The 12,367-nt window shown below is 45.3% G+C and overlaps 1 protein-coding gene across 6 annotated transcripts in view; it reads left to right on the forward strand.

Moving 5' to 3' along the window:
• Positions 1 to 11,721, forward strand: part of SEC31B (SEC31 homolog B, COPII coat complex component) — an 85,596-nt gene extending 73,875 nt beyond the window's left edge. For all 6 annotated transcript variants that reach the window (XM_066600542.1, XM_066600546.1, XM_066600547.1 and 3 more), the window contains one exon: positions 7,447 to 11,721. In XM_066600542.1, coding sequence (XP_066456639.1) covers positions 7,447 to 7,626 — 180 coding nt within the window. In that variant the 3' untranslated portion in view covers positions 7,627 to 11,721. The remainder of the gene's footprint in view (positions 1 to 7,446) is intronic.
• The last annotated feature ends 646 nt before the right edge of the window (positions 11,722 to 12,367 follow it).

Below are 12,367 nucleotides of genomic sequence, written 5' to 3' on the forward strand. Positions count from 1 at the left end.
TCCTCCAAGAAGCGATTACAGATCGACGGAGCAGTATTGCTCTCCGATCTACCCCTACTCAGAAGGGCGAACGGCCAGACTGCTGTCCGTTGTCTGCCCTACCTGGAGAAGAAAAGGTGGCACGGCTGGGGTCCAGTTCGTTGCCCACCAGCCATAGGTTCCCCAGGGAAGCTGCCTCTCCCCTGCCTGCGGGGTATGGAAGCTGGTCGAGGGACCCTGCTGGAGGCAAGAAAGAAGATAGGTGAATAAAAAAAGCAGGTAAGAAAATAGTTTCCCTTGCTGCCATGCCCCTGTACAGGAGTCCCCTCCTGTGTCACTCTGTCTGACAGGCTGTGTAGTTTACACATGCGTGGTTGTATTGGCGCCATGCGTTTTGTGTTATGCCCACACTGGCCGCCTTCGGGCCATGCTAGGACTTGCTGCTGGGATCTGTGGTTTCTTAGTGGCTCAGCTTCACAGGTGTGCTTGATTGTGCTGGCTGGGTGTGGTGCTTCAGTCAGCCAATCCCCAAAGGCTGTGCTCATACATATACCGACTCCTTGTCAGTGTTTGCTGGTTTTCCTCTTGAGCAGTCCTGTGTTCCTGCATGTCGGATGGCTCTGTTCTGTGCAGGTTCTGTTCTGTGTGAACTGCGTCATACTTCGGTATCTCTATTCTGGTAGTCCTGGAGTGAACAGTGTCATTCTCCTGCATGCCTTATGTATCCAGGAGAAACTGATTACCTCCGCCTTGCGGTATGCCTGCGAGCCACTATGCGCTTTTAATGTGGAGCCGCTGTGCGGCTTTAAGGTATAGTCGGTATACAGCCTCTCTGCAGCTTTAAGGTATATTCGCTATGCGGCATTAACTGTGTATAGCTGCTGTGCGCCTTTAAGGTACAGCTGCACTGCATTTCAGTGCGTTTTCTTGTAGCCGTGCGTGTTCAGCATGGGGTCACATGGCTTGGTTTATGCTGCCATGGGCATTTATGTATTGGCCGCTGCACGTTGTATTGTGTTCATTTGTCGTTAGCCTCCAGCCGGACTGCTTCACCTACCTGACCGCTGGTCATGTATGGCAGGGGCTGCTGTCCCCTCAATGCACACCCCCGATGGCTATGTGCCCCATTCCTAAGCGCCACGGCTCTGCCTCCGCCTCCTCCTGCAGGTTTACGGAGCAGTATTACTCTCCGATCTACCCCTATGCAGGAGAGCGAACAGCCACATTGCTGCCCGGTCAACCGTGGTGTGATTCTGGACCTACTGAGACTTGTGGTACCTCCCATACTGGGAAGAGTACCTGCACCGGGATTATCTGGTTCTATGTGCAGTACGAGATTTACACCCAGCTAGAGATATCTTGTTTTATGAACAATGGTGTTCGAACTAATTGCTAGCATGGCTCCAGCCTTGCTGAGACCCGTGGTATACTCCATTTGGAAAGCGTACTCGCACAAGGGTTCTCTGGACTCATCGCTCCTTATGTCGGCTCCGGATCGGGTTGAGCCTTGCCTATCGGTAGCTGCCCCTCCTGCAGTTCCCTGCAGGCAGCCTTAGTGCAGTGTCAGAGTCCAGAATAACACGCGGACAGGGGGTGGCTAGAGCCACATATTATGTGTGCTCTCGCTACAGTATGAGATTTACATCCAGTTGGAGAATATCTAGTCTTTTCGAACGACTGTGTTGGAACTAATTGCCAGCATAGTTCCGGCCCTTGCTGAGACCTGTGCTACCCTCCATGTGGAAGGAGTACTCGCACAGGGAGTCTCTAGAACGTGCCTCGTATTCTCCCCTATTAGGGTTGTCTGGGCTGCTGCCCTTAGGAGTACTCTGTAGTCAGAGCATTCTACGACTTCGCTCCTTTCTTTCCACGTAGCCTTCCTACGCAGGTAAGAGTGCCGTCCGGGAGACAAAGCATTTAATCAGACGGAGCTAGTAGCGCTCTGCGATCCTCCTGCGCTATTTCCTCCTGCAGGATTGCTTACAGGAGACCATGAAACGGTATACACTAATACTGATTTCAATTCTTAGTGCTTGCCCTCCTGACTCCGGAGGTTTTCACAAAGGGACCAGCGAGACTAATGTCCGGGGTAATTTGGCAGTTATGCCACGTTTTGGGGTGCCTGGTTGGAGTCATGCGGCGGCAGTGACATCTTGGTAGGGAGCCACCCTGGCTTAACAACTGTGACACCTTTTTTTCCTAGGCCTAGACTTCTTCAGGGTCTGTGGGCTTCATGCAGAAGGTGGAGGCTGTGGCCATTGTTACAGTCTCAGAAGGCTGATACATGACTCCAAAATACCATTAGTGTCTCCATCTCCCACTACCTCTGGTAGTGGTAGCTCCCATGTATTCACCTGGGATGCTTCCTACTAACCCTTCAACAGCGGCGCTGTCGTTACAGCAAACTGCCCAGCTGAGTTTACAGTCTGGATTCCAGTGGACCCGGACTTTCAACAAGGTCGCCTACTAGAAGGCCTCCAAGCTTTTAAGTTTCACTCACCCTACCCCCCTTCTGATGGTGCTGATGTCATTTTTAGCCCACCCAGCTTACTCGTCTCTCTTCTAAGCATGAGGCACTATCAAGCGGAGTGTTTCTTTGTCATCAAAAGAATAATAATAATAATCTTTTTGTATAGCGCCAACATATTCCGCAGCGCTTACATAGACGGGGAATACAGAAAGACAAAAGTACAAAAAATTACAGAACCACGGTTACAATCGTAATCAGTTAGTGGAAACAATAGGGGTGAGGGTCCTGCTCCAACGAGCTTACATACTACAAGTAATGGGGTGATACAGAAGGTAAAATGGCTGGAGGTGTGCACAGTATCACGCGATGGAGAGTGAGGGATGCTATATACAGACAACAGTCAGACATTTAGCTATGCGACGGCAGGATCAATATGACTACAGGAGCAGTTTATGATGGCTAGCAGGGATTGCGGTCCGTAGGTCAGGGAGCATGTTATCAGGCAGTGCATAGAGGAGTTTGTTTAGAGAATGCGGTATGCATCCCTGAAGAGGTGCGTTTTTAGAGCGTGCCTGAAGTTTTTCGAGTCCTGGATTGCCCGGGTGTTCTTTGGTAGTGCATTCCAGAGGACTGGTGCTGCTCTGGAGAAGTCTTGGAGGCGGGAGTGAGAAGTTCAGATTAGAGGGGTGTGCAGTCTAGTTTCGTTTGCCGAGCGGAGAGTCCGGGCTGGGTGATGGATTGAGATGAGGGAGGCAATATAGGGGGGCGCTGTGCTGTGGAGGGCTTTGTGGATTAAGGTAATAAGTTTAAATTGAATTCTGTATTTAACGGGCAGCCAGTGCAGTGACTGGCACAGGGCAGAGGCATCTGAGTAGCGGCTGGACAGGAATATGAGCCTGGCTGCCGCATTCAGGATGGATTGGAGAGGGTAGAGTCTGGTGCAGGGGAGGTCGATCAGCAACGAGTTGCAATAATCGAGCCGTGAGTGGATGAGGGCAACAATAATCGTTTTCAGCGTGTCTATGGTGAGAAAAGAGCGGATTCTTGCGATGTTCTTGAGGTGCAGTTGACCGGTTCGGGCCACTGATTGGATGTAGGGGGTAAATGAGAGATCTGAGTCGAATATGACCCCAAGGCAGCGGGCATGTTGTTTGGGAGTTATGGTGGCGCCACACACTGAGATGGAGATGTCAGGATGAGGTCGGTTGCTGGAAGGAGGAAACACCAGTAAGTCAGTTTTAGAGAGGTTTAGTTTTAGGTAGAGAGAGGACATAGTGTTAGAGACAGCGGATAGACAGTCGGTGATGTTTTGGAGGAAGGGTGCAGAGATGTCACGGGCAGAGGTGTATAGCTGGGTGTCATCAGCATACAGGTGGTATTGGAGGCCAAAGCTCCTGATGGTTTGTCCAACAGGGGCTGTGTAGATAGAGAAAAGGAAGGGGCCAAGGACCGAGCCTTGGGGGACCCCAACAGCAAGGGGAAGAGAAGGAGAGGTAGAGCCAGCAAAGGAGACACTGAAAGAGCGGTCAGATAGGTAGGAGGAGAACCAGGAGAGAGCAGTGTCCTTTAGGCCGATGGAGCGAAGCATACGAAGGAGGAGTTTGTGGTCAACAGTGTCAAATGCTGCGGAGAGGTCGAGGAGGATCAGTAGGGAGTAGTCACCCCTCGATTTGGCTGTCAGTAGGTCGTTTGATACCCTTGTAAGGGCAGTTTCTATAGAGTGTTGGGGTCGGAAGCCAGACTGTAGGGGGTCGTGGAGAGAGTTCTCTGATAGATAGCTTACAAGGCGGGAGTAAACCAGCCGTTCTAGTAATTTGGAGATGAAGGGGAGGTTTGAGATGGGTCGGTAATTGGCAACGTCAGTTGCTTCAAGAGTCGGTTTCTTTAGCAGTGGGGATATGATGGCGTGTTTGAAAGAAGAGGGAAAGATGCCAGAGAGAGGTTGACTATAGTTGTGAGATGGGAGATGACCACTGGGTAGAGGGATCGGAGGAGGTGTGAGGGGAGAGGGTCGCTAGCGCAGGTGGTGGGGCGAGCAGAGAAGAGCAGTTTGGAGACTTCTTCCTCTGTTGCTGGTCTGAGTACAGACAGTAAGCAGGAGCTAGATGCAGTGCTGACAAGACTAAGGTCAGGGCTAGTCTGGGATTGGGAAGTTATTTCTTGACGGATGTCATCAATTTTCTTTTTGAAATAGGCAGCCAGCTCAACAGCACTGAGATCCGTCACAGGGTTTGCGGTTTAGGGCTGAGAAGAGTGAAAAGTATCAAAGAGTCGTTTAGGGTTGTGCGATAATGAGGAGACGAGAGAGGTGAAGTAGACTTGTTTGGCATAGTGGAGGGCGAGGTTGTAGGTTCTGAGCATGAATTTGTAGTGGAGGAAGTCTGCGGACGTTTGCGACTTCCTCCACAGCCGTTCAGCACTTCTAGAGCACCGCCGGATGAAGCGCATTTGAGGTGTGAGCCAGGGTTGGCGCGTTCTACATCGGATGGCTTGGATCCTGGGGGGAGCCGCTTAATCCAGGGCATGTTTGAGAGCGGTGTTGTAGCGATTGGAAAAGAAGGTCGTTCTCGTCCTGTTGCATGTTACCTCACTGCATGTGGTATCCTGGGTCCACGTCGTTAATGAAGTCTAGTTCCAAGGGATGAGCCGGTCACAAGTGATCTCAATCGTAATTTGCAAATTTACCTCTCTAGTGGCATTGTTTATTTGCCCTGGCTCTCTGCTGGTGCTCCCGACAACGCGAGTGGATCTTTGGGTTTCTGAGGTGGGTTCCTTGCAACTGGCACTGCTTCGCGGCAGTGCAGGTTTACCATGCCAGAGACCCCATATGTTCAGGCTGTGTTACGGCACATATTTCTCGGACAACGGGTGTCTCATTGGAAGGTCCTCGACGGGTTTTCTCAGGCCCCTTTTATGCTCTGTCTCTGAGCATGCTGAATGCCTAGGCACCCATTAATGATAGTCGCGGTTAAAGAGCTGATTACGCTTCTTTACACGTGCGGCTTCTTATGTTTTCACACACCTTGGGTACTGCTCTTGAAATGTTCCAAAGTCAAAGCTGTGTCCCCCAATGATACAGACGAGAAAACTAGATTTTGTAAGGAACTTACTGTAAAATCTTTTTATGTTCATTGGGGGACACAGCACCCGCCTAATAGTTCTTTTTTTTTGTTTGTCTGTGGTCGCTTTGGCATCCTCCTCAGTTATTTTAAGCACTAGCATTTGGTAACAAGCACTACTGGGGCGCTCCTACTGCTTGCGTACAAAACTGATTAGCTGAGTACGTGTAGAGGGTATATAGCAAGCAGGAGGAGCCAACTCGTTTGTCTGCTTAGTGTCCGCCTCCAGTCAGCAGTGCTGTATACAAAGGTGAAATCTGTGTCCTCCAATGATACAGATGAGAAAGGGATTTTACGGTAAGTTATCTACAAAATCTAGTTATTGTATTCCATGTGTGTGACCATCTATATAATGTAAGTGTACAATGGATTTAGGTCCTAAATGAACAGAGAAATGTGAAAAAACAAAGAGAAATAGTAAAGGTTTATTTTTTTCTTGTATTTGAGTCTCTAAAATTCAAGTTAATTCAAATATTAAAGGGTTTTTTTTCAAAACTTGAAAATCTAGCTAAAAGGACTTAAAATTAATAAAACTAGAATGATCCCCCTATCCAGGCGGCTCCCCGCCCAGAGCTACATTGCTGGTGCCTGCCGCATGGAACACAGAAGAAGTGGTGCGTGTTGTACATGTGACCACTCAGCCAGTCACAGGCTTCAGTGGCCATTGAAGAATTACCGCTGGAGTCTGTGAGTGGCTTAGCGGTCATGTGTACAATGAACGGCAAGGGACCGCCCGCCGCTTCTTCCGAGTTCTGGAGGGCACAGGGGCTGAAGCGCTAGGAGAGGTGAGTATTCAATTTATATTCATTTTATGCCCTTTTTCTTAACTTTATTTAGAAGTCCTAGTAAACCCCCTTTTAATGTACACATACTCCAAAAAATGATAAAAAATAGCAGAATTTAAAAAATTTACAACTAATACCGAGGCAAAATAAAATTAGCTTTTTGAGCCAAAAAAATGTTCTGGACCTCTTAGAAGGGTTTTCTTATCTGAGACATGTGTGCCACAGCCCTCCGTATGCCACAAAAGACAGAGGTGTGGGTTCAACCTCTGAGACCTGCACCCATCTAGTTGTGGCCCACCTGTAGAGGGTAGTCAGGATTATGTAAACAGCCCCGTGGGCCTTTCTTTGTAACTCCCATTGAACTCAATGGGACTTGTGCAAACAGCGTAGCACAATGTTTCTGTAAGGCCTGTGTACATCATTTTTTCGCACGCAGTACGCGCTGAATAGAACCCATTGATTTTCAATTGTTTGTTTACATAAGTGTGTTTGAGCACGCCTATAGTTCACACAAAAAAATGCACAGCACACTCTATTTTCCTACGCGTTTGCGCGAAAATAGCACATATTAAACGAATTAACTTAATTTCCCATTGCAATCAATATGAGCACACTTGTGTGGTGTTTTTTGTTGTTTTTTTTTTGTGCCTGCAAGTGTGCGCGACTTGCTTGCACAAAATATACAACAAAACGCATAGGCACGCGCAAAAACGCAACACCCATTGCAAAAATGCGTGTCTAACTGCACTAACGCTGTGTGACACCGGGCCTAAGTCCCAGTTTTAGTGAACCGTTGCAGCTTGCTGGGCTACGCTGTTTACAAAGCTCCCGTTGACCTTCAAGGGAGTTACAGAAACTGCATAGCGAAGTCCGCTCGGCTGTTTCCATCTTGGCCACCTTGTGCACAGTGACGTTCCCATCACGGTCATGTTTGGCTGAGGTGGGAGTGCACCTGCAAGGATTTAGTTTGCAGACTTTAACAGAAGTGATCACTGGATCATCTTATCTTTATGCAGTTTGTGATGTATCAGTGCATTCATGTTCTGTGTAGGGATACATTTCATGCTACCATTTTTTTTTCTTCTTTCTTCAGCTATCACCGAATATTCTGGCTGGGCTACATGACCTTGCGTGTTGTATGGAGAGTCGCAACTATCAGCAAGGTCTTGCTGTTCACACACACGTGGTCAGCGGCAGCAACTTCAGTGAAGTCTCCGGTTTTATGCCCATTTTAAAGGTCCTTATGACGATCGCCAGCAAGTTGGGAGTGTAGCACTAAAAACTGATGTGAACTTTTACAATGGCTCACATGGACCTGGCAACGTAAAACCTTTTTGTACTGTCGAATAGGTAATCGGTTGGTACCACACTAAAGCATCAGGTGCTTTCTCATATACAAACAGTACATGCGGAAGCAAAGCAATACATTCTTCTCCCTATAAGAACGTCAAAACGCCATATTGATATTTGTACAGTCTTTAAAAAGTTAGCGCTAACTTATTTTTGGGACTTCAAAAAAAATATATATAAAAGTACCATATTTATTCCGGTCCTAAAGGTTGTCACAAATTCAAGATGGTCCTGGTTTCTGAACGGAATAGTGCGGTGTGTCATCAGAAGGGAAAATGTAGTAACCGTAGCACTTACGGAGCACACGTCTGCTTCCAAAGACAATCTGGATGACCTATTTATTCTCTGTAAGGTATAGGGCTTGATGGTTATTGGCTTTGCGGCGATAATTATTATTAAGAACATCAGGAGAAGATGAATATTTGCTCATTGCTTGCTTGTTTCTGTACTGTATCTGCAGCAGGGCTTTTGTTTTTTGGTTGATTTCAGTTTTTTCTTGGCTGGTGCTGGTTGTAATAGTCCTCAGATATGCTGAACTAACAGATTCGAGTCCCGGACGACTTACTAAAGGAATATATGAATTTATCAGCCATGCAGGAATTCCAGCCAGCGGTGTGGACAATGTAAGCCTCATTCTTGCTTTACAATAGGGTGTAATTGTAATATAAAGTTAACACTCAGGTAGCTACTGCAGTGTCTATCCTTTTTAAGTTATTGCGTTATTTAAAATCTTGTTTATAAAAGCACAATATACAGAATAAACCATTTACCATGACTCTTGCTACTTAATTGGAAGTACAAGTGGGGAAAACAGGGTTACAATGGACTAATGGTGCCCGTGCACACCGCGGCCAAGGCACTGTAACAACATGCGGGTTACCGCAGATTGCCAGGCTATAGTGGCAGTAATCCACATAATGATACTGTTTAGCAGTCGCTGTGTGTACGGACACCAAATATCGGACTTTATCATCAACTTGATGGATTCATTAGTGAATTAGGACTGTTTGCTGATTCTGCTACGTAACGAATGCTGGTTACAACTGATGTACGGAAGTAACAGCCTTTAACTTAGATAACTGGCTGTGTCAAGTTAACTTTTACCATTGAAAACCTATCATTATAATACTCCGACGCCATTGAAAGGGCAAATAAACTGTCACAAAAAGTAATCTTAGTACATTAGAAGTCAAGTTAAACATTGCTACCTCTGTATAGACAAACACTGAAACATAATTTCTGTGGGTGTTTGAGTACAAGGCCAGAAATACACAAGGCATTTACTGTCCACTATAACAAAAGATTAGAATTTAGCAGTGGTATCCTTATAATTACCCACTGGAAGTAGAGATCTTGTAAACTAGGGAAGGAAAAGGAAAGAATCTATGTAATGAATTCCTTTAGTTTTCTGGCATCCCATGACCTGTTTTTTTTTTTTACTATAATTTTATGCCATGAACGGCCATAAATGATAGTGGAAATCTACAGTAGCTCATATCTGACATATATTGCACATTCTGGGGCTTGGACTGGCCGGAAATGCGCCAAACCTATTAAGTTATGTGTTAAGTTGCTTTACTTTAGTCCAGGGTGCTCTTTACCTAGACGGGGGTATAAAACCTGGTCTAAGTAAATTTTCCCCATAGTGTTTACACTTTTATAATACTTTCAGTTACTTTCTGATCCCCCTTTGCTGCTCTTCTGTGTTGATTTGAAAATGGCGACAGGATGTCCAAGTTGACATTACTTTGTATGACTTTGATTACCAACTATTGACATTGTGTCCAGTGGAAACTGGGACACAATTTGGAAGTGGCGACAGGATGCTCAAGTTGACATTGGTTCACATGACTTGGATAATTATGGGTATACATCACGAATCTAAATCACTACATGCTGCTTTGATTGGCCAGTGCTGTTCATGTCAGAGCTGTAGGTAGCGTCTGAGATTACTGATGCATACTAATGCACAGTGTGCATCAAGTAGTCGGAGAACTGATGAAGGCCATCTTTGTTTGTCCATGACCAGAGGTCGCTTTAACTCCATCTAGTGGAGGGTACAGGCAGATAGCATTCTATCATTAAAGAACTGAACACTTAAATGGGAATTTATTTTATGTATTACATTTTTTGTACTATACTAGGGGCCGCCACAAAGTGGGCGGAGCCTTGTGTTTCTTGTTCTGTACACCAAAAAATCGGCCTTGCAAACAGCCGATCGGCTGGGGTTCTGTGCGATGGACCCCTGCCTATCAACTATTGAGGACCTTTCCTAACAATAGGTCATCAGTTGTCCAGTCCTGGAAAACCCCTTCAAATTTTATGTAAAAGGGAGGAAGGGGATTTGAATGGAAAAAATACTCCAGCCCCCTACTTAAAATAACTAAATAATGGGTCACTTGAAAAGTAGCCGTATGAAATAGTGTATATTGGTAGATGCTTGGGCGTTTAATTTATCTGGTTACTTCCTTTATTGTTAATCCTTTAGCTGCTTACTTCCATCATTATTTCTATCATTCGTTTAGGATATTATGCAAGACCTTCAGCAGCTTATGTATCATGGATGGGTAAGGAAGATATGCAATCCTCTTTACTCCAATGTCCACGTGTTCTCCAGCCAAGACAGGGTTTTCAGTTATTTCGGGATTGGAAAATGACTTTCAGTAGTTTTACTGCATTCTTTCCTAGTTTGTAGTAAAACGACTGCTTGTTTTAGGCTACTTCGGGTGGCTTCACATCTGCAGTAGAGATTCCGCTTTCCATTTGGGGAGCAGGAAACGGCCGAAGAGTTTCATCTCTGGAAGGAAGCAAACAATGTTAGATGGACCCCATTGACCGTAATGGGGTCCGCCCAGCTGGCCGGCTTTTGGACAGAAGAAAAGGTGCTAAGTGCAGCGCTTTTTCTTCTGGTATTATCTGCGGCGGAACATCCAAGCGGAGGGTCTGACACTGATTCAAAATCGGCCTTGTTTGCACCTAGAATTACTCTTCCTATAATACAGGCCAATCCTACCTTTTATCCTCCTCCCTTGTCGTCTTTGTGTGTATATTTCCAGATCATTATTCAAGCCATAGCGATTGCACTTAAAGGGGTTTCTGAGATTTAAAAAGAATAACTTAGTAGATATGGGTACAGAATTAAAGGAGAGGGGGGGCGGTACTTGGCTTTTTAATATATCCTGGCGCTACATTGCAGTCAATTCATTCCCAGCTGCTCTGGTTCCAGAGGCTCCTGCCATGATGATGGCGTGCTAATTGTTCTGGTGACTGCTGTAGTCGATCACTGGCCTCAGCAGTCACAAGCCATTCATGCACAACTGTGATAATGCATACAGTAATGGCACTACTTAGGGTTAATGTGCACAGTGGTGATCACTGAGGATTGGTTTCAGTGGCCATGTGGAGGATGAACAACACAGTGACACTGAAGGAACTTCTAAGAGTGGGAATGGGGGACGTTTACCGGTGGTACTTGTCTCCTTATAGTGTACCCTCATCTATACCTTACACACCAATATTTCGGTGATGGTCATTTATAGTACATATTGTCGTGGATATCTTCTATCCATAACTACATAGAGGAATCTTATCCAGAGGAAGAGACTTTCTATAATGACAGCAAACGGTTTGCAGCTCTCTTTTATACATATCCCTCTGTATTTAGGACTAAGACTTATTATTCCAGCTCCTACTAGGATTTTTGTGGGTACTTCTGGGTCAATAATTCTCATTGTATCCTCCTGATGGCAGATACTCTTACTTTAAAGTATTTTACAGCGCTCTCTTAAAAAGTCCATGCTGTACACCGATTTGGAAAATGTATACCATCCATTGTTAGTGAAGATTTTGGTGCTAAGCAATGGGAAATTGGCGTTTGGCAATTCTTTCCTTTCCTTGTCAACGTTAAGTGCCTCATTTGTGAACCTCTCGAAGCATCCTGCCATTATTGGCAATTGTATAGTTCTTCATTTTAAATATGGTGTATTTTCATTGAGTAAAATAAAGTTGCTTTGCTTAATTGTTGTGTTTTTGTACTTCTCTACTTTTTGCTTTGTACTTCTGGCTCCTTGGTTTTATCAGTGGCATCCTCTTAAATCTTTCTAAAAATGTTTGTCATTTAACTCTAAATTGGTGGCCTCTACATAACAAAGCCGCACATGAAACGTGGTTTCTATAAAATGAAAATATAATTAAAATGGGATTTTCATTTGTATCATTGAATTCTTGTAACCTCAGGGGTGAGCTGAAAAATGTGGGCCTTTTTTTTGTTTTTTACCTTTTTTATAATAGGGGTGTGTTTATCCTTTTTAAAGGGCTGAGCTGACAGGATTACATTCTAAATAATTGACACTGCTTCATAAGTAGCTTATACAGCTTCTGGAAGGTCTTGCTTTGTGCCCTAATCAATGGACATGCCAGCTTCTTAGAAACCTCTGGTATATGAGCACTGGATCAAAGCGCTGGTACATGGTGCAAACTATTAATGCAAGTGTAATTTCCTTTCATTTCACTATTTCACCATGTATAGTTATATATTTAAACTAGATGGATAGCTGTAATGCCACAAAATAGTAATTGTTTCCATTCCACCATCCCCAGAAACTTTGTGGGGATGGTGGAAATGGGACAATCCCGAGTCAGATAAATCACTATGGGCATGATGA

Source organism: Eleutherodactylus coqui, chromosome 4 (assembly GCF_035609145.1).
Source record: "Eleutherodactylus coqui strain aEleCoq1 chromosome 4, aEleCoq1.hap1, whole genome shotgun sequence".
NCBI lineage: Eukaryota > Metazoa > Chordata > Amphibia > Anura > Eleutherodactylidae > Eleutherodactylus > Eleutherodactylus coqui.